The 21,499-nt window shown below is 37.9% G+C and overlaps 1 protein-coding gene across 1 annotated transcript in view; it reads right to left on the reverse strand.

Moving 5' to 3' along the window:
• Positions 1–7,928: 7,928 nt before the first annotated feature.
• EZR (ezrin) overlaps positions 7,929–21,499 on the reverse strand; it is a 69,312-nt gene continuing 55,741 nt past the window's right edge. The window contains exons 9-14 of the mRNA XM_051998012.1: positions 17,542–17,705; positions 16,345–16,475; positions 14,570–14,730; positions 14,038–14,130; positions 12,198–12,449; positions 7,929–9,488 (exon numbers count right to left, since the gene is read on the reverse strand). Coding sequence (XP_051853972.1) covers positions 9,324–9,488; positions 12,198–12,449; positions 14,038–14,130; positions 14,570–14,730; positions 16,345–16,475; positions 17,542–17,705 — 966 coding nt within the window. The 3' untranslated portion in view covers positions 7,929–9,323. The remainder of the gene's footprint in view (positions 9,489–12,197; positions 12,450–14,037; positions 14,131–14,569; positions 14,731–16,344; positions 16,476–17,541; positions 17,706–21,499) is intronic.

The following is a 21,499-nucleotide window of genomic DNA, read 5'->3' on the forward strand; positions in this document are numbered from 1 at the left end:
CATGGAAGCTCAGGCTTACTTGATAAGAGTTGGATGAGCCTTCCTTTGTGCCTTTCTGTGGGATCTCCGTTTCCTTCTCTGTAAAACCAAGGAGGCAGACTAGAAGCAGCCAGTGAATAGAGAATTAGTCTCAGAATCGCAGACTAGAAGCAGCCAGTGAATAGAAAGAACATTAGGCTCAGAGTCAGGAATCTGGCTTCAGAAACTTGCTAGTTATGTAGTCTTAGATAAATCATTTAATCTCTATCTGTCTCAGTTGCCTCGTCATAAAAATAGAGATAATACTAACCTACCTCCCAGGGTTTTTGTAAGGATAAAATGAGATAATATTTGTAAAGCATCATAGAAATGCTAGCTACTATTATTATTAAATGATCTCTCAAATCCCTTTCAGGTCTAACATACTTTGAGGTTTTGGTGGGGTGGGGTTAGTTTCAAGAAACTGGTTGCTATAAACATTTATATACTATTCCCTAGTAATCAGGGATGTGTGAAAACACAATTAATTATTCCTGATAACTAGCTATTTAGAGCTGTTTAAATAGGAAGCTAATAGCCCTCTTCCTCTGCTTAGGAGGACAGAGGTGGGCAGCATCCCTAACAATGACCTTGTCTCTGACCCCATGCATGAGTTTCTCCTCCTCCCCTCTCCTGACTGTTCATCTGTGATGTTTGCTCCAGATATAAAAATGCTGATTTACTACTCTGTCAAAAATGGAGTGGTCAATCCAATTACACAAGTATCCTAGCATAGGAGCACTTAGCAGCACTTAAAAAGCCAACAGGAAATTTTTTTGATCGATTTGAAATGAAACCTCTGAAGGATCCAGACAAGATAGAGTAGGTAGGGAGAGACCAATGTGGACCACCATGTCCAGGAAGGCTTCCCGGAAGGTAGACCTCAGACTGGAGCCCTTGAGGGTGGGCAAGGGCTGGAGAGAGCTCAGCAGGGAGGAGAAAAGCTGAGTGCTCCTGGTGCCAGAGATCCTGAATTGACAGATACCAATCACACTTTAGTCTGAGTCACCCGGAGAAGTTTTTAGCCTCAGCCTGGAATGATGAGTGTGGGGAGTGCAGAAAGCAGAAGTGTGTGTGTAGGGGTCCAAAGCCCCTTCCTCCATACTTTTGAGGAACAGCATCGCCTTTGGGGACCCTTCTGTTCTTCTCCTGGAAAGCCAGCTGAACTTTTTGGAAACCATAAATCCAGGCTTATTTCAAAGGCAGGAAATTACTGAGTGGCAAGTGAATTGTGCCCTCCCAGAAAGGACCATGGTGCCATTTAGTCCAGTCTATACCTTCCCAAGAATTCCTCTATCATAGACCCAGCAAGTGATCATAAAATCTCTGCCAAGGAAACACTTTGGGAGCACTCTCCTAGTCGGTGATTTTCCCCTTCTGTCAAACCCCAATCTTCCCAGTGCTTTCCATCCCTTCTCTCCGGCTCTCTTTTTTAAGGTCTAGCAGACATGTCTAAGCCCTCTTTTCCAAGTTTGTCGTTCAGTCACAGCTGTGTCTTCACGACCCCATTTGGGGTTTTCTAAGCAAAGGTACCGGAAATACTACCTTCTGAGGCAAACAGGGCTAAATGACTTGCTCAAACACATGAGGCTGGATTTAAATGCAAGAAGATGAGTTTTCCTTACTCCAGACCCAGCACTCTATCCACTGTACCTCAAACTGCTCAAACGACAGCCCTTTAAATGCTTTCAGGTAACTACCATAATTTGAGCAAATTGCTTGGAGAATACATATATATACACACACATGCACATACTGCTTGTGTCCTGTGCCATCTGAGATAATATATACACATTTATAAATGTGTGTATATATAGAAATATTTGTGTTTATACGTGTGTGTATATATATATATACACATACATATACACCCAAAATATATATGTATATGTACACACACATAAATATATAATCGGGGTATATATACATATGTATATTATATATATATATATATATATATATATATATATATATATATATATATATACACACACCCCTATACATACACACACGTAAGTGTGTGTGTGTGTGTGTGTGTGTGTATTTGAATGCCTATATCCTATGCTATTTGGTTAAAATGATTTACTCATAAGAAGGGGAAGAAAGCTTTTGTTCTGGTCAGAATTTCAATTAATTGAATTTTTTTTTTCAAGTTTTACTAAGTGGAGGTTTCCTCTTGTTGCACTTACTGGAAACTTTCTTTTTTGTAGTTTGGGGGAGGAGGGAGGAACCTTTTTGTCTGTGACTTAAACAAAGATGGGCAGTTGGGGCTTTATCACTGGTTGCTGCCCTAAGTCCCCAAGTGGCTGGGATTTTAAAATTTCACTTACAGATAACTCTTTTTGTAGCAAAGCTGAAAAAGAGTTTTATTTTAGTCCATGAATGCAATCCTAATGGAACATGAAAAAGAAATAAAATGATGTTACAGGTTCTTAATGAATTCTAATTGTAAAGGCACAACTGCCTTTTCCTTCCCCTAATTAATGCCTATATTAATTTAAACATTTTTCACCTTTAGATTCAACAATTTCAAGATCAAGATTTACTGGTAGATATTGAACTTTTAAAATAAAAATGTGATTCTTAGTTTTCCCATTTACAGATAACTCTTAATGGTTTCAAAGTTAGATGAAGAATTTTGAGGAAGAGTCAGATGATAAAAGTATCTCTCTTTACTTTGAAATATCTTTTATTAAAAACAAGAAAGGTTTGCTCTTCCTTGGGTTAAGTGCACAGGCTATGGAGTGGAAGGATAGAACTTTGGAGATCTCTTCCTGCCTAAGGATTCTACAGTGATCAATGGCATGAATTATATAATCTCAAGGTCTGGGTTATGAGGAGGACTAAGGGGGCAAAATAAGGGAAATTTGATCAGGTTAGACCAGTAATGCTGGCTGACAATGTGCAAGGTAGCGGTGAAGGGCCCTGAGTAATGGCAGGCTCTTGCAGCTAGCTAAGGGCTTCTGCTATTGTTAGAACCAGAAGAGCTCAAAGCTCACTCGAAACTCATATGATAGCCAGGATTTTAAAGACCTTTCTGAGTCTTTCTTACTGCTTGTCTCTTAAAGCCTCTTGAGAAGTAGGGATCGCTACTATATTGTAGATAGTGTCAGGGGTCCTAAAACTATGGGCCTGTGGGCCAGATGTAGCAGCTGAGGACATTTATCCCCCTCATCCAGGGCTATGAAGTTTTTTTATTTAAAGGTCCACAAAACAAAGTTTTTGTTTTTACTATAGTCCGGCCCTCCAACAGTCTGAGGGACAGTGAACTGGCCCCCTATTTAAAAAGTTTGAGGATCCCTAGTAGGTATTCAATAACTGTTCAATTGAATGGAAGATACCTATTAGCCAAGGAGCTTCATTATTGGTGAAGTTTTCTCTATTGTTCTGGATTTGGGAATACAAGAACTCTGACAATGTTCAAATCTGCCCCTTTTATAATTTTTATTTTTTAATGTATTTGTTTATTTATAATTTGTTTTTCTCTTGCAATGAATAGGTTCTATTTGGTCAGTCCGGCCTTCCTCCTGAAATTGGAAGACAGAGACCTCTCAAGTCATAGAGATCAGCAGCTAGAATCTTGTATCACCACGAATGTCAGTCACGGCAATATTCTGCATCCTCTTGAAGTTCATGTATCAATGTATCTGAAATACATGCTAGCAATGAGACTATGGAGAATTCACAGAAATTCAATGGAATAAGGAAGTCTCCCTCTTAGCTTTGATGAGGAAGAGAGGTAAGGGAATGGCCTTGTATGAGCAAAATTTGGGTTTTTGCCTCAGTTTGTGGCTAAGCCCTGTCCTAGGAGGTCACTCATTCTCAAAAAAAACTTCAACAACTTCCCTCTAGGGTTATCTATAAACTCCAGCTAACTTTTTAAAGCCCTTCCCAATCTATTTCTTTATCTCTAGCCTCATTTTCATTACTTTCCCCAAGAAGAAACACTATTCGTTTCAAGGGAGCTCAGGAAAGATGGTACCTATTTAACATTTTGAAGGAAGGAGGGTTTCAGTGAAAAAGGAATGCATTTTACCTTGCTCTCTGTCCTCCACACACTACACCATCTCTAGTTTTGAAATCACTAGTCTTCTGTCCCAAATTAACTTGTCTTCATATCTATTTTGTACATATCTAAAATATGCTGTTTCCTATTAGAATGAAAACTCTTTGAGAGTAGGGATGGATTGATTCCTTGTATTTTATCCTTGGTACCTGAGACAAAGCAGCTACCCAATAAATGCTCGTTGACTGGCTGAATATTTTGATAAGTGTGGCCCAGTACTTTCGCAAGCATTCCCTCCCCTCCCAGGCTTGCCTTGACAGTAAAATTAATGATACTTGGCATTCCATCCCATGCACCCTGGGCAAGGTTGATTATCTCCAAAGCTGAAGTAAAAACATCAACCGTAAATGCTGAATTGTCAAATCCCAACGGCAAGATCTCCTTGGTTAGCTCTGCTCCAGCAGGGCGCCCTGTGGGAGGGTAATGAACAGCTCAGAAGGAACCAGACTGAAGCATGTGTCCAGAGAGCCAAATGGATCTTTAATCTCCCATGAAAGAGAATTTGTCTCTAAGGATAAATCTAGATTAGGACGGGAGGTCGAGTAACAGGTTTAATGAGATCACATTATAGTCCCTTGCTGAACACAAGTTCTGTAAGATTTTCATTCTAGTTCACATGGCTCGACAACCTCTTTCATAATGGACTTAGTAATATATTTAAATGTTTCCTGTTTTGCAATAAGGAACAACTGCCTACACATAGGACTAGGGAGGGGAGGCGGCTTGATCCCCTGTTATATCTTAGCACTGAGTGTTTGATGGTTTCCCTGACACCATCAGTTGCCTTGTTGGGGTGGGGAGTGGGGCTGGAGGAAAAATCGTCTCATCCTTCAACACCAAAAAAATTAAAACTGAAATATCCAGTTGTGAAAAAGTAAATCTGCCCACATTGGGCAGAGACACTTCTTTGTTCTCAATGGCGTGACCCACTTCTTAGCTGAAGCAATGGATGAACTATCTGGGATACACCATGTTGGGATTATTTCAGTGTAAATGAATCTTTTTGAAAGGATCAAAATATGAATACTTCACACAGCTTAAGCAAGAATGTCCTCTCCTTGTTACTGTCCATAACTACATTTAAAAAAAAAATCTTTCAACCTTTCTGAGACTGTTTTTTCATCTGTGAAATAAAATAATGGTATTTAGTAGGGCTTTCTGAGGGTCAAATTAGATAATGTAAAATATAAAGCACTTTGCAAATCTTAAAGATGTCATTATTAGTAACAATAATAATAATTTAAAAAATACTTCCTCAATAGTAGGTTACTTAATTTGCTTCTAGGGTATTTAGAAATGGTTATTGCAAAGCTTAATACCTATTACTAAGGGATAATACATTAAGGTATTTAAACAATTTAAATTACTCTAATCTTCTAAAGGAAAAAAATCTTAATATTGAAAAACCCCAAACCAACTCTGATCTAACTTTGAGCTAAAATATTGGCTTTTTGTTTTAGCGGCTGGCTATTAAAGGATTACTTTAAAAAAAAAAAAGAAAAAGAATCCACTCCTTTTTTCAACTCAAATAAAACAAAGATAGCCTAGATAAATGTCATTAAATGGAAATTAAAATCTACTTTTTAAAAAAGAAAGCTATTCCATAGAAGTATGTGTCCTCCTATTAAAGGAAATGGTCCCAATTTACATTCAGCCTCAGGGTCTCCCGTTTCTTCTTCCCTTCTCCTCTTCATGAAGAATCAACCAATGCACTAACATTTTTGTTCTTCTCCTTTCCTATCAACTTTTTTTGTATGTAATGAGTCACCTAAACCTTGAGCTTCTTTTATGGAGAAGTGATTGCTAAAGACTCAGTACTGAATTTGGGAGTCCTTCCTATTCCTTAATGTAAGTAGTTAATGCCTGCATATGTGATACTTCAAATGAAACTTTTCTTGGACAAGACCTATTATTTTATTGGTATACAGAAATAGTGAGGAAACTCCTTCTACTGATGTAGATCTGCTGATACTGGAGGAGTCATACATAGAGAGCTGGCAAGGATTGTAGAGCCCACAAAATCCAACTCTCCCATTTTACAGATGGGGAAACTGAGGCCCAGAGAAGGAAAGTTATAGGATTGTGGATTTGTAGCTAGAAGGGATCACCAAAATCATGGGCCCATCTCCCACCATTTTTCAAATAAGTGACATGCCCAGCAAATGACAGAGTTAGAGACTTGAACCCATATTTTTTTGACTCTGGGGTCAGCTCTCTATCCACCAACACCATACTGCTTTTTAGCTATATAACTTCATAATGATCAAGAAAGGTTCACTGGAAAAAGGCTAAAAGGAAAATAAAATTAAACCTTTCTCGCCACATTCTGCCAATATCAACTTTTTTTTCTTCAAAATTTAGAATCAGGCAGCTGGGGGGAAAGGGGGGGGGAGGAGAGGCTTAGACTTATTCTCACAATCAAAATTTATGTCCAAAAGTTCTTTCCATGTCAAAATTATGGACAATGATATTAAAGTAAACCACCACTTGGTAAAGACAAATACATTTATTTTTTTAAAAAAACCTGGGGATTGCATTCTTGCAAGAAGCTAAAAGTCAGGTGCATCCCCAAAATTCCAAGTGGCAGCATAATACCTCTCAACACATTTACTTTCTCAAGTATAAATGTGAAAAATCACCAACTCCTGCTGCAGGAGAGGAACTAATTTTCATAATCTTTTTTTGTAAATATTTAACTTAAGCCGGCCAGTCACTGTTGAGAGTGAAAAGAATGCTATCATAGAAATAAGGTTCAAGTCACTGACCTCTTCTTCACAGGCAAGATGCTTACTTACCCTGTAGTAGTAAAAAGCCCATTGGGAAGTAGTTCAATTATCACTAAGTGTCCACAAAACATTCTGTGATGTCACTAGTAATATGTCCAAATACATAAAATGACAGACGCCCAAGGTAATTTTTATTATGAACATTTGGAGGGAAATTTTTTTTTCTGAATATTTAATTTATAGTTCTGCACCATGGATGTTTTTTTGTAGGGGAAATTTTTCTTACTCTTTGTCCCCAAACATCATTAAGCACTGATGAGCCATTCATTTTCACTTTCAAGTTCATGTAATGTTAATAACATATGCTGTCCAGAAATGCACTACAGCTGGTCTCCTGTCCTATTTTCTGAATCTGCATTACAGCAGAACCAATTACATATTTTAAATAATTAATAATAACTAGCTTTTATATAGTCCTTACTAGTGCCAAACACTTTTTAGTTATTATCTCATTTGCTCTTCACAACCACCTTGGGAGGTAAGAACTGTTAATATCCCCATTTTACAGATGAGAAAAACCGAGGCAAACAGAGTTAAATTGATTTGTCCAGGATCACAGCATCAGCAAGTGTCTAATGTTGCACTGGAACTCAAGTTTTCCTGATTCTTGGTCAAGCACTCTATCCATTGTACCCACCTAGCTGCTGCCCCCTAATAATAATCATAATTTTAAAGAGTGCAAATTCAAAGATATGTGATTATATCTGGGGATTCATTATTTCACTATTTTACTAATTGAGACTTAGTTATAATTAACAGCTAGACAAATGTGAAATGGGCAAGCTCAGGAAGCAATGGGTCACCCATCACTGGAGGCAAGGATTGAGGAAATCCTTTGTTGGGTGGCTAGCAGAAGGAAGTCTTTTGTAGTACAGGCGGGATGAGATGGTCATTGAGTGGATGTCCCTTCCACCTCTAAAATCCCTGAGATATACACACATCACAACCTAGCTCAATCCAGTTGCTAACGGCTTCCGAGTAGTTTATGAAAACCACAGTCAATAAAAGGGATTCCCCGGCCCCCCAACATGTAATCAAACATCAAATGCTCTGCAACATCATCTTGAAGATATTTTATTTTGTGTGTATGCGGTGCAGAAGATGTCGGCATACGGTGTTTTAACTTAAAAAAGACAAAGAGGAGGGAGTTGATGAGGAAGCAGGGCTGAGAGCACACCACGGCTAGTATGCTAATGGTTTTCCAAAGATGAGACAGGGAAGGGGAAGGAGGTCATACCAAAGTTTTCCTGGTCAGAATACAGAGATGACTCACAGAATTAAACAGTCCCTTCATGGATGGAGTCTGAATTGTTATTAATCAACATTTTCTTTTAAAAAATTAGAAGCTCTTTTAGGAAAAAGGTGAGCTGTTTGTGTATGTGTGTGTGTATGTACACACACACACACGTGTATGTATACTGAATCACGTGTAAGACACAAATAAAAAAAAATCATTTTACAAATGTGATTACATCGAGTAATCAGTCTCCTGTCATCACAGTACATCAGATTAAGTACCTTGTCTAAGTGGTTTTGTTTTTCATATTTAATTCCTTTATTATTCTGTAAAAGGTAACAAAATATACAGAACAAAACTTTCCCTTTTTTAAACTAAGGTTACAACCCATATTCATTATCATTTATATATAAATACTATTCTCTATAACTGATCATTAATTAAGCCAGAGTATAACACATTAGGTGTATAGAAATTAAAAGTATACCTAACGTTCATGCAAAATAAGGTATCAGAGTGTGTTCCTATATTGTTCCTTCTGAGGGATCACTGCAGGAATGTTTTTTCCAACTAAACCGAATTACCTGAAGGGGGAAATAGACCATCTTGGGGAAGGAGGGAGAAGGGAGATTTTTTTTTTTTAAAGACCAATCTTTCAAAATGAGCACTTTAGAAACATGGATCAATTTTGCATAGAATGGAAAGTGAATCAGGCACTTCTTAGGCTAATTTCTTTGAATATGCAGAGAGAGAGAGACACAGGGAGACAGAGAGAGGGAGGAAGAAAGGGAAGAAGAAAAGGAGAGGGAAGAAGGGAGAATCAAAGTATGGCACTGTCTGGCCACAATGTGATTTTCTTTAATTACACTCAATCTTGATGCATCACACATACCAATATGAAATGCTGTCTATCTCTTTATCAGGCTTTAGAGATGCTCAATCTTACTCAAATCAATCCTGCTGCAGGCCTTTTTGGCACTAATATACAAGGGGGAAATGCTCTAGGTGTCCCTCCAATCTCCCCACCTCCCAGCCCCCAGAATAATAATGCTGAATAATTATTTTCTCTCCATCAGAGAAGCTGGAATATGGGAGTTTCTAGATTTATAGTATACCAAAAAAATACACATTATACTTGTCATACAATGGACTCCCCTCAGAAAAGTTCGGATCTGCTTTTTCCCACAGTCCTGCCTCTTAGCTGTACAGTGCGTTTTTACATAGCTTCGAACTCATCGATTCTCTGCTTTGTATTCCCCTGTCGAATCTGCCTCAGAGTCTTGTACTTGTCGCGTCCTTGCCTCATATTCTCGTTGTGGATGATGTCGTTGTGGGTTCTCTTATTCTCATCTCTGGCTTGGGACAGCTCATTTGTCAATGTCTGAAACATTAAGGAACATAGTTAGATAAATGACACGTCAGGAATTTAATGACAGCTATGACGGATACCCATGAGAGGCTCTGATGTCTGTAAAACATCTCATTTGGAAACAAAACAAAACAAAACAAAATCTCGTTTGGAGTTCTGCAAGTGAGCTATAAGCTGGGTCCCATTTGGGGTTCTCTTGACAAAGATGGCTTGCCATTCCCTTCTCCAGCTCATTTTACAGAGAGGGAAACTGAGGCAATTAAGATTAAGTGGCTCAGCCAGAGTCACACAGCTAGTAGGTATCAAAGGAAGGATTTGAATTTAGGAAAATGAGTCTTTCTGGCCCTCTATAGGATTTATAACCCTCATTTCAGAGGTGAAGAAGTGAGGTTAAGAGCTTGCCTGGGGGCCATATAGCTAATGGCAAACAAAGTGTTCCAGACCCCAACATATAGTGCCAATGATGTGTCTCATTTATGAAATTTTTATTTTCAGTCCCCTATGACATTATTTCATATGGCATCAGATAGAGGCCATATTGATTTTGGAGAATTGTTTCCTTCTCCTTTTTTTTTTTCTTTCCTCTGTTTAAAAATAATTTTACTTTTTAAAAAAAAGTTTCTCTTACTTGCTTTGTTTGTAAAAAACTTAAAGTTTTTTATTTTTATTTTTTACTTATGAAAATATTATGAAAAAATTTAAAAATTATGAAAATTTATAAATTTCATGAATTTTGTTTTCAGTCCCTTCTTTTATTTATCTTATTTTTAAATTAATTTAATTTTAATAAAAATTAATTTTATAATTTAATTTTAATTAAAATTTAATTTAAAAATTTTAATTTTAATAATTTGCTTAGTCAATTTATTCAGCCATTCTCCAATTGATGGGCATCCACTTGGTTTCCAGTTTCTGGCCACTACAAAGAGACCTGCCACAAACATTCTTTACACATACAGGTCCCTTTCCCTTCTTTAAGATCTTTTTGGGTTATAAGCCCAGTAGTAACACTGCTGGATCAAAGGGTACGCACAGTTTGATAACTTTTTGAGCATAGTTCTAAACTGCTCTCCAGAATGGCTGGATCCATTCATAGTTCCACCAACAATGTATCAGTGTGGCAGTTTTCCCTTCCTACATTTGTCATTATTTTTTCCTGTCATCTTAGCTACTCTGACAGGTTTGTAGTGATATCACAGAGTTGTCTTAATTTGCATTTCTCTGATCAATAGTGATTTGGAGCAGCTTTTCACATGTCTACAAATAGTTTCAATTTCTTCATTTGAAAATTGTCTGTTCATATCCTTTGACCACTTATCAATTGGAGAATGGCTTGAACTATTATAAATTTGAGTCAATTTTCTATATATTTTAGAAATGAGGCCTTTATCAGAACCTTTGGATGTAAAAATGTTTTCCCAATTTATTGCTTCCCTTCTAATCTTGTCTGCATTAGTTTTGTTTGTACAAAATCTTTTTAATTTAATATAATCAAAATTATCTACTGTATGACCAATAATGATGCCTAGTTCTTCTTTGGTCACAAATTCCTTCCTCCTCCACAAACCTGAGAGGTAAACTATCCTATGTTCTTCTAATTTGTTTATAATATCATACTTTATGTGTAGATCATGAATCGATTTCAACCTGATCTTGGTATACAGTGTTAGATGTGAGTCAATGCCAATTTTCCCAGCAGTTTTTGTCAAATAGTAAATTCTTATCGCCAAATCTGGGGACTTTGGGTTTGTCAAATACTAGATTGCTGTAGTCATTGACTATTTTGTTCTGGGAACCTAATCTATTCCACTGATCAACTACTTTGTTTCTTAGTCGATACCAAATGGTTTTGATGACCACTGCTTTATAATATACTTTTAGTTCTGGTACAGCTAGGCCACCTTCATTTGCTTTTCTCTTCATTAATTCCTTTGAAATTCTTAACCTTTGTTCTTGCAGATGAATTTTGTTGTTATTTTTTCTAGGTCAGTAAAATAGTTACTTTGGAGTCTGATTAGTATAGCACTAAATAAATTAGTTTAGGGAGTATTATCATTTTTGTTATATTTGCTCGACCTATCCAAGAGCACTTAATAGTTTTCCAATTGTTTAAATCTGACTTTATTTGTATGGAAAGTGTTTTGTAGTTTTGCTCATATAGTTCCTGACTTTCCCTTGGCAAAAAGATTCCCAAATATTTTATACTATCAACAGTTATTTTAAATGGAATTTCTTTTTGTATCTCTTGCTGTTGGATTTTGTTAGTGATATATAAGAATGCTGATGATTTATGTGAATTTATTTTGTATCCTGCAATTTTGCTAAAGTTGTGGATTGCTTCTAATAGTTTTTTAGTTGATTTTCTTTAGATGATTCTCCCATCATATCATCTGCAAAGAGTGGTAATTTGGTTTCCTCATTACCTACTCTAATTCCTTTAATCTCTTTCTCATCTCTTATTGACGAAGCTAGCATTTCTAATACAATATTGAACAGTAATGGTGATAGTAGGCAACCTTGTTTCACCCCTGATTTTATTGGGAATGGTTCCAGTTTATCCCCATTACTAATTCTGAGATTTTTTCTTTAAAGGGAAAAAAAGGCACAGGGGAGGGCACCAATAAAAAAATATTATTGCCATTTTAACATGTAGAAGACAAGCTCCTCTTTTCCTGGCTCTCTGACTTCAGGAACTACCTCCCACAATCCCTCTGTTCTGACCTGCAGCTGTCTCTGCACACGCTCGTTCTTCTCGGCCTCCGTGATGCGTTTCTCTTCGTTGCGGTCGTCCATGATGCCCTCACTGGAGAACTCGGCGCTGTAGCCGCTGTACTCGGTGCCTTCATCCTGCAAGTTCTCATGCACGTGGTAATTCACAGGCTCGTACACAGGGGGTGGTGGCGGTGGTGGGGCAGTCATCACCTGGTGAAGCTCTTCCTTGGTCTTAACAAGATCATCTTGGGCTTCTCTGGCCTTTAAAAACAAGTTAACAAAGGTGTGAAGACCTTTTCCTTCCCCTTAGACAAAGATCTTATGGTTTGGGCTGGTTTTCCTTAGAGTCTTACTAAGAGATTTTTCTCTAAGAGAGTTAGGAGTTATCTCAGGTTTACCAAAAATGGTTTTTCTCTTACTTCTAGCATCAGAACAGTGATGAATTTCTTGACATTTGGAGTAATGTTACAACTACTAACCTAAAATATGATTTACCTAAACACTATTTCCTTTTCTTAGGCTCTACACTCATATTATTTAAATGGTGACCACCATTTCTACATTATGGATGTGGTTAACTGAGATGAAGGATTTTGCTAAGACAATACAAGTAAAGCTACTCTGGACAGAATATAGATTTCTTCTGATACTGACCACTGCTTCTGATATTGGTCAAAAACTGAGAGAATAAAGAAGAAGCATAACCTTCTTGAAGACATCTTTCCTTGATAGTAATAACTCCCATTTCTCCTTTCCCTCGAACCCTACTTGCACTGCTGTGATGGACTTATTAATCACAATTATTTGTAAAGATGTCATAATCCTCCACCAGATTAGATGGTCCATGAGGGCCAAAAACAGTATCTTACTTAACAACCCACTTCCACCCATTGTATGTTTATGATACTCTTTACAGAAGACATAGTTAATAAACATTTATTAAATTAAAATGAACTGAGAGACCAGCCAAGAGAATAAGAGATGAAAGGCTATACAACAAGAAGGGTGATGTTGGAAGTGAGGGGGACTGGATGGCATAGGTATGAGGGCAAGAGACTTCTCAAAATGTCAGCTTCTTTGCTGGGAGGGGGGGGGGAGGTGAAGGGGAGCTGGATTTACAGTATCAGATGCCTGCCTTCCATGAGAGCAAGTGAAGAATTTGAAACAGAGAGAGAAGGCTCTACTGAAATGTAGAAATGTCCTAATAATTAGAGCTGTCCAAAAGAAGAATAAATAGTCTGCCTTGCAAGGTGAGGTGGGGGAGTATGAGCTTCCCATCATTGAAGGTCTTCATTCAGAAACCAGATAATCATTTGTTAGGATTATTCCTGGGGCATGGGGGATAGGGGTGGGGAGGGGGGAGAAATACTCCAGTACCAGGATGGAATTAAATTAGAGCACTTCAGAAGTCTCTTCCATGTCTAGAATTCTATAATTTTATAATACGAGAAAGAAGGCAGACTATGTCAGGTGCCCCTGAGAAGAGAAAAGCTGGATTCAAAATTAAATTCCTTGTCAAAACCAGTTTTGATCATAGTTGAACAGTGCAAAGCATAAAAGACCTTAAAAAGGGACTTGGCAGAACCCAAAGCAAAGTAGGTGGAAACTAAATAATAAGTTCCTTATTCTTTTGCTAATCTAGTCAATTCAGTCACTCACATTCCAGGAAGGATTTCTGCTTAGGTAATACGGTTAATATGTGAGGTTGGGAAATGTCTCAGACCATTTGAATGGGAATGTGCTTGTTCTGCTCAGACCCTGTTCTCTGATAAAGAAAAGGGACGACTGGACCGGGTACCCCAATGAGCAGCGCTGGGAGAGGACGAAAGGAAGCCCTTCCCCCTCTTACCCTGAGCTGCCATTCTTCCACCTCATCCTCCTTACGCCTCCTTGCCTCTTCCAGAAGAGCAATCTTGGCGGTGTATTCAGCAAGTTCAGCAGCCTGGTGAGAAAGGACTAAAATTATATTTGGAAACCTTTCCACAGAGTTCTTTTGTGAATGAAAATCTGGGAGCAGGATTGCATATTCCGGTGAATGGAGACTCCTGTGACCCAAATCTTCCGCCCACCCTCCCTCCCACCTCCCTGTGGCTAACAGGGGCCATTCAGACACCCAAAAGCAGAGAGACTGTGTTTCCGGCTGCAACATTTTTCACTTTCTTCTGGTTATATTCCTCCGGGATGGCATCGGGCCCCACCAAGTCCTATTCCAAGAGAAGACCCACTGCTCTATGTCCCATAGCACCCCCCACCGACTTTGTGTCAATATGGCTCATGTTACAGAGCCAGATAACAATGATTACAAGGCAGATGTCCCTTTTTTTCATCCAAAGTGGCAGCCCCTTTATAATTTAGCATATTGAAACCCAGGTAATTCCTACCAGCTGCTCCTGGCTCTTTATCTGATCCACAGCTTGTCTTTCCAGTTCTTCTTTGGCTCGAAGAGCAGCCACTCGGTCGGCCTCCAGGCGCTCAGCCTCTTCCTGGGCTCGCTTCCGCTCTTCTTCCAGCTGAATGGCTTTCTGGATCTGATCGGAGAGCTCTGGGGAGACAAACGGGAGACCCCCCCCCCCCCAGGTGTAAGGGGCCAAAGCCAGGGCTGCCCCCAGGCCCTCCTTCCCGACTGTCAGTGACTCTCTTCCCATCACCACCAATGGAAAGGTTCAGAGATGAAGTCCGACACTGACCAGCTGTGGGGCCACGGAGCTTAATGTCTGGGTCTCAATGTAAAATGCGAGAGCTAGACCGAATAACTCTAAGGTCTTTTCCAGCTCTCAATCTATAATTTTCATATTTTTTATCAAATTTATATATCAATCTATAATATGTTTGCTCAGATGGGTTTCCTAGCACACCTACAATAGTACACTGATTTTGACGTTAGGATTTGTAATTAGTGCTGTAGCTAAGGCAATAGTATGTATGGGTGTGTATATACGTATGTATCTGATTGATGTTTTTAATACAAATATATACTGTATATCAAATAACTATATGTATATATGTGGATGTGTGTGCACACATGCATATATACCTTACCACATAGAAGTGTCAACAAACCAAATTTTTGATGCACAACAAATCCTAAAGCAACATTCTTTTCATAGTGAAAAAAAAAATTTTTTTAACAGCACAAACTATCACACCCAAATTTATCTGGAATTTATAAGATTTGCATAAACACATACATACACACACATGCATGTATATAATAACTATATGTAGATATGTAGATGTGTGTATGCACGTATATATATTTTATCATATAGAAGTGTCAAAAAAACCAAGTTTTTGACCATAACACTCAAATACACAATAAATCCTATAGTGAAATTCTTTTTATAAGAAAAAATTTTTTTTTGGTAACAGCACAATTACACCTAAATTTAAATGGAATTTATAATATATATATATATATATATACATACATACACATACACACATGCACACACACCCATATACATATGTACAAACAACCTTGTGAGGCAGTGTTAAGTATAATTATCCCATTTTACAATAGGAAAATTCAAGGCTCATAAGTTAAGTGACTTTTCCTACAGACATAGGCAGTAAATACCAGCTGGCATTCCAGCTTAGATCCTTTGACCCTAAGACCCAAGTTCATAACATGATGCCTCTTTCAAGTCAACAACAGGTCAAGGGACATATATTAAGAGTCCACTAGTTACTATTCTAAGCACTGGGAACACAAAGAAATAGTCCCTGCCCTAAAAGAAGCTCATAATCTGACAAGTAAACAACGATGTACAAATAAGACATAACATGAGATGCTGCTTCTTTCTCCCTCCCCTTTTTCTCCTCTCTTTCCCATCTCTATTTTTCTTTCTCCACTTCTCTTTCTCTCTTCCCCATTTTCATCTATCTTTATTATCGTTTTTCCTCTCTCCTTCCTTCTGCTTCTCTTTCTTCTCCTCTACCTTTTCTCCATTTCTGTTTCTGTCTTTATCTTTCTCCCCTATATTTCCGTTTCTCTGTCTTTACCTTTCTCTCTGCTTCTCTGACTCTTTTCTTCCACTGTTTCCCAATGTCGTTTCTGTCTTCTCTTTCTCTCTCTCCCCCGATCTCTCCTCCATACCACTCCACTCTCCCACGACAAAGGATAACTCAACTGTTCCTATACTATTAGCCTCCATACCCTTTTCTGCTTTCTTTGTCTTTTGTTCATAATCATGAAGCCTTTGCATCAGTTCCTCTTTCTCTCGCAACATCTGCTCCTTCTCTCGTTCAACAGTCTCTCTTCTCTTCTTTTCAGTTTCCAACTGCTGCCTATTAGAAAGAGGAAGAGGTAGAAGAAAGAGAGAAAAACTTCAAATTTCAGAAGGAAAACTACAGACACGTGAACAACTGGGGAAACCGTGGGCTTTTTGGTTCTTCTAAAGACTATGGAAAGATTCTCTTTCTCACATGCCCTGTAGCCCTTTTTGTCTTTCCACCATGAATGTAGAAGAACATACTAATTTCTAAACCGGCCTCACCAATAAAACCCACCCTCATGGTGGTCTATAATTAAAGCGATCCTTAGATCTTTCTATAGTTTCTCATCTTGTATCTTTGGACATTCAGCATCCAAGGCAATTGGGGGACTTTGTTTCTTAAATCCAACACCTTCATATTATTATGTTAAATTAAATTAATATAAATACAATATAAATATATAAATAAATATAAATTAAATTATATTTGATGCATGTGGCTCTTTTGGACAGTTGTGACTGCCAATGGGTTTTTAATCCCAGAGATGTAAACATCCAACATTAGGGTATTTAGAGAACTTCAGAGTTGGAAAACATCAATTTGTTCCTTTCCAACAAGGAAACCTGAAGTCTAAGGTACTGCCTCAAACTATATAACTGCTTAGTGATATAGTCAGGACTGGAACTCAGGTCTCCTGACTCCTTGTGTTTAGTGAGCAGGCTTGTATATGTTTGGCAAGAAGCATTTATTAAATGTTTACTATGTGCCGGGGCACAGTGCTAAGCACAGGGGAGGCAAATACACTGAGGAAGATAGAAAAAAAAGTTAAAAGGTGATACGGGTAGGAAGGAAGTGTTGGGATGGAGTTGATTTGGTGTTTAGTATTTTATATAGATGAACAGCCTTCTCTAGAGGCAGTGTTATTACAAAGAATATGAGATTTGGAGCTGGAAGACTCTGCTATTTCTTTATCTGTCAAAAAAGGAGGCAAGAATTGCGATACCATCCAAGTTTTAAATCCATGATTCATGTTGAGATGTCCCTCTGGTTCCATTCCCCAGGACTACTATCTCTATCTTTTGCATAAAAGATACACTGAACTGCTTTCCTTGGTCCTGACGTCCTCCTCTTAGCTCACCTCTCCAGTTGTTTCTGGTGCTTCTCTTCCCGTGCTTGGGCTTTCATCTGCTGTACCTCAATGGTATCTGGCTTCCTACGGCGCATGTACAGCTCATGGTTCCCCATGCAAAGCTGAAGGATACGCTTATTAATCCGAAGCCGAGGTGCATAAAACACAAAGTCCTACAAGACAAAACAGAATTCCTCTTATGATACGCAATCACTTTGCCATCTTCCAAATCACAGGTATAACTTAAGATGCTAAAGTTTGGTTTGGGTAGGAAGGAATATTGCACCAATCCAAAAGCAAGAGATGGAGAAAAAAATGGAATGTCCTACTGGGCTTCCTCCACTATTAGGTGACCTAAGCTCTCTGGGATGAGAATGAGTAAGTTCACAAAGAGAAATGTCCTCCATTAGATTGTAAGCTTTCTGAGGACAAAGGACTTTGTGATTTCCACTATATCGTAACAATCCTATTATAATATTCTCTATTTGCAATAGAGGTTTGCTCAACAAATAACTGTTGATATGAAACTATTATTTGTTTCACTGGAACGGGATGCATTAATCAGAATTTCAAGAGCCAGAAAGGAATTCCTGTGCTCTTATTAAGGCAGAGACATCTGAAAGCATTTATTTTCTTAGCTTCAACCTTATCCTAGTATCAGGTTCAATAAGAAGTAGAGAATAGTGAATAATGGTTTAGTAGCAAAAACAATTATATTAAGGCAAAAGTGTTTCAATCTAGCTCCATTCCTTACTTCTTATAATCACAGGGTCCCAACCCCTGCCAACACTATCTGAAGGAAAACAAGGTACATATGAGATACAAAAATCTACACTATACCAATAATTACTAGACCAAGATATTACTAGCAACATCAAAAATATTGAGAAGCAACTGTCGTTTAAGAATAAATTTAGATATATGTGTGTATATAAATAAAAAATTCTGAATGCTGATAATAAAGGGATGGTTTTAGATGTTATTGCAACATCAATCTCAGAACCTTCTACTTCTGATCTTAGGGAAATCTCCCTCTGGAGTTTCAAATACTTGCTTTAAATCATCAAGTTTCCTAAGATGGTAATGTCTGAGAAATTGGGAGAAAAAATTTTTATTACCCATCTACCATTTATTATAAAACAAGATTGTATTATGGCTTCATAATCATGTACCATAAATGAGTCCTAAGTGTGACTAATGAAAATATGCAAAGAACTACTTAGCTTAAAAAAAAAAATAGACTGAGATGAGATTTTTTATTAACTAGAGTCTTCCAAGAACTAAGATTGCATCTCTAGAGCAGCCAGTCCCCTAGAGCAATTAGGGGATCAATTTAGTTGTGCAATGTTGTTCAGGGTCCCAAGGGGGAGGGGACAGAGGAAAAAAGCAAAAGGGAAGAAACAGTGCATTGCCTTTCAGATAACCAGTTTATGATCTAAAGCAGAAGAGCTGAGCAATCACATCTGTTGATAATCCTCACTTGCAGAGTCACCATTTTTTTAGATTTCTAAGTCCATGACCACTATGGAAACCTCTGGAGGCAAAACCACTCTACATACTTTTTTCTCTGGACATATGAGGCTTATTTTCCTAAAATTCACTTAAATAACACTGTCCTTGGGAAAGGGAATTCCGGACAGGAAAATCCCTGGAAAGTGAATCTAGGAGCTTAAAGACAACCACCTAAGTAGGAAAACAGAAGACTGGAAGAGAAACATTCTCAAAAATAGGTTGGTCCCAAGCCACTAAGAAATTTTTGGGTTATTCTCCCAGGCTACCCTCATGCCAATGAACGTGGCCATGGGCTCTTTTCTCTTTTTGTTATAAGTTTCTTGGTTTCAGAGCTCCAAAACTATGTGGCAGCAATCTGGATGTACCCTTGTAAAGGTGACCACAGGCTTCAAAGTTCACTGCTGCGTCAGAGCCAAGAGGGAACAGGGTGCCTCTAGAATTTAATTAAAAGTTTTTCTTTTTGGAACAAAGGGTCAAAAGTTGTTAACTGGTTAGCACTTCTTAAGAATTGCTACTCAACTCTGAAACCAGTTGATAAAAACTTTTTTGATTTAAAACAAAACAAAAAAGAAAACAGAAAAAGTCCACTTTCTTGGGGACATTTTATCTGCTACAGTCTTTAACAAGCTAACAAGAAAGAGGTTGGGACATTTATTCTGAGGAAGAAATCCCCAGACTTTGTCAAAGGGATTTAGCCACTAGAGGTAGTACCCCTCAACTGGTCCATTCTTGGTTCAATGAAATACAACACATTTGTAAGCTGAGGAGCTGTGCTAAGCAGCTGACTTTTAATAAGGAAATGCATGATCATTAGCAAAACCATGACTGGGGGAGAAAAGTCTATCGCAACTTTCTGTGGCTACAATACAACAGTTCATTTGAAAGCTGACAGGGAAACTTACTGGATATTGTGTATTTGTTGGACCCTGCACAAGCCAGTCGAGATAAGGAATCTTGACATGGCACATACAATCTTCATCTCTGAGATTCTATTTTTGTATCTTTGAAATAAAAGACTAAACTTGAAAACCTTAGTTTCCATTGCCCCCCAAGAAAAAGCTTTTAGAGAAGATGGTTTATATCCATACTGTCTCATCTTGTTGTAAAAAGCCACAAAAAATCCAAGAAGGGGGAAAGGGGAATCACCAAGATAATCATGAATTGGCCTGAAAATTCATTATTAGAAAATAAACTCCAAATGTGAAATAATTTTATGGAAAGAAGAGGAAGAAAAGGAATAAATCAAAGGAAGGAAGGAAGGAAGGAAGGAAAGGAGAGAGGAAGGGAGAAAGGGAGAGGAAGGGAGAGGGAGGGAGGGAAGAAAGAGGGAGGGAAGAAAGAGGGAGGAGGAAGGAAGGAAGGAAGGAGAGAGAAGGAAGGAGAAAGGAAAGGAAGAAAAGAAAGGAAGAAGGAAGGAAGAAAAGGAAAGGAGGGAGGGGATGGCTAATATGGAAATATATTTTGAATGATTTCATATGTAAAATGATTATTGCATTTTTTGACTTCTCAAAAGATGGAGGAGAGCATGGAAGAAGGGAGAGAATTTGGAACTGAAAATAAAAATAAAATTGAATTTCAAAAATGTCCCAGTTTTGTCACTTGTTAGATGAAGGGCCAATTTGTAAGCTGAGGGGATTCATGTGTAGATAACCTCTAAGACTGATTCCAGCCCTAAATCTATGAATGTACAGAGTTGCATGAAAATATACAAAAAGTCATTTTTAAAAAGAAATGTTGTTCTTGCACAACATGACAAATACAGAAATATGTTTAAAAGGATTGTATATATTTAAACTATTATCAGATTGCTTATTGTCTGGGGAAGGGGAGAGGCAAAAAGGGAAGGATGAAAAATTTGCAACACAAAGTCTTACAAAAATGAATTCTGAACATTATCTTTACATATATTTGGAAAAATAAAATTTTACTGAGAAAAAAATAAAAAGAATCACAGGATTTAATACTGGAAGGAACTGTGGTTGTTTAGTTTCTTCCCCTCTTAATTTACAGATAAATAAACTATGACTCCAAAAAGCTTAAGTAATGTGCCCACAGTCACATAGATAGCATTTACAATGTCAAACCTGACTTTGTGAACTATAAATCCGGCACTCTCTGCCACAAAATGGATAACCCTTGTTGTCATTCCCAGCTTTGCTTTTGCTTCGGTTTCAGCATCAATAATACCACTAAACTAACTACAATGAACCTCATTCAGAGGGATGCTGTAAATTAATGTGAATTGCTCCTGGAGTTGAAATCCTGGCATTAAATACTGCTTTAATTTTAAATAACTGTGTTACTACCAACACTGGAAGAGGCAAGAGTTCACAAACAGCAGGAAGGATTTTCATTAAGGAAGAAAATACCTTCACAAACTATGTCAAGACATGCTGATTCTAAATTATGCTGTGCTGACACTACAGGAAAAGTAATCCGACAATAGCACTGTGTT

Source organism: Antechinus flavipes, chromosome 4 (assembly GCF_016432865.1).
Source record: "Antechinus flavipes isolate AdamAnt ecotype Samford, QLD, Australia chromosome 4, AdamAnt_v2, whole genome shotgun sequence".
Taxonomy (NCBI): domain Eukaryota; kingdom Metazoa; phylum Chordata; class Mammalia; order Dasyuromorphia; family Dasyuridae; genus Antechinus; species Antechinus flavipes.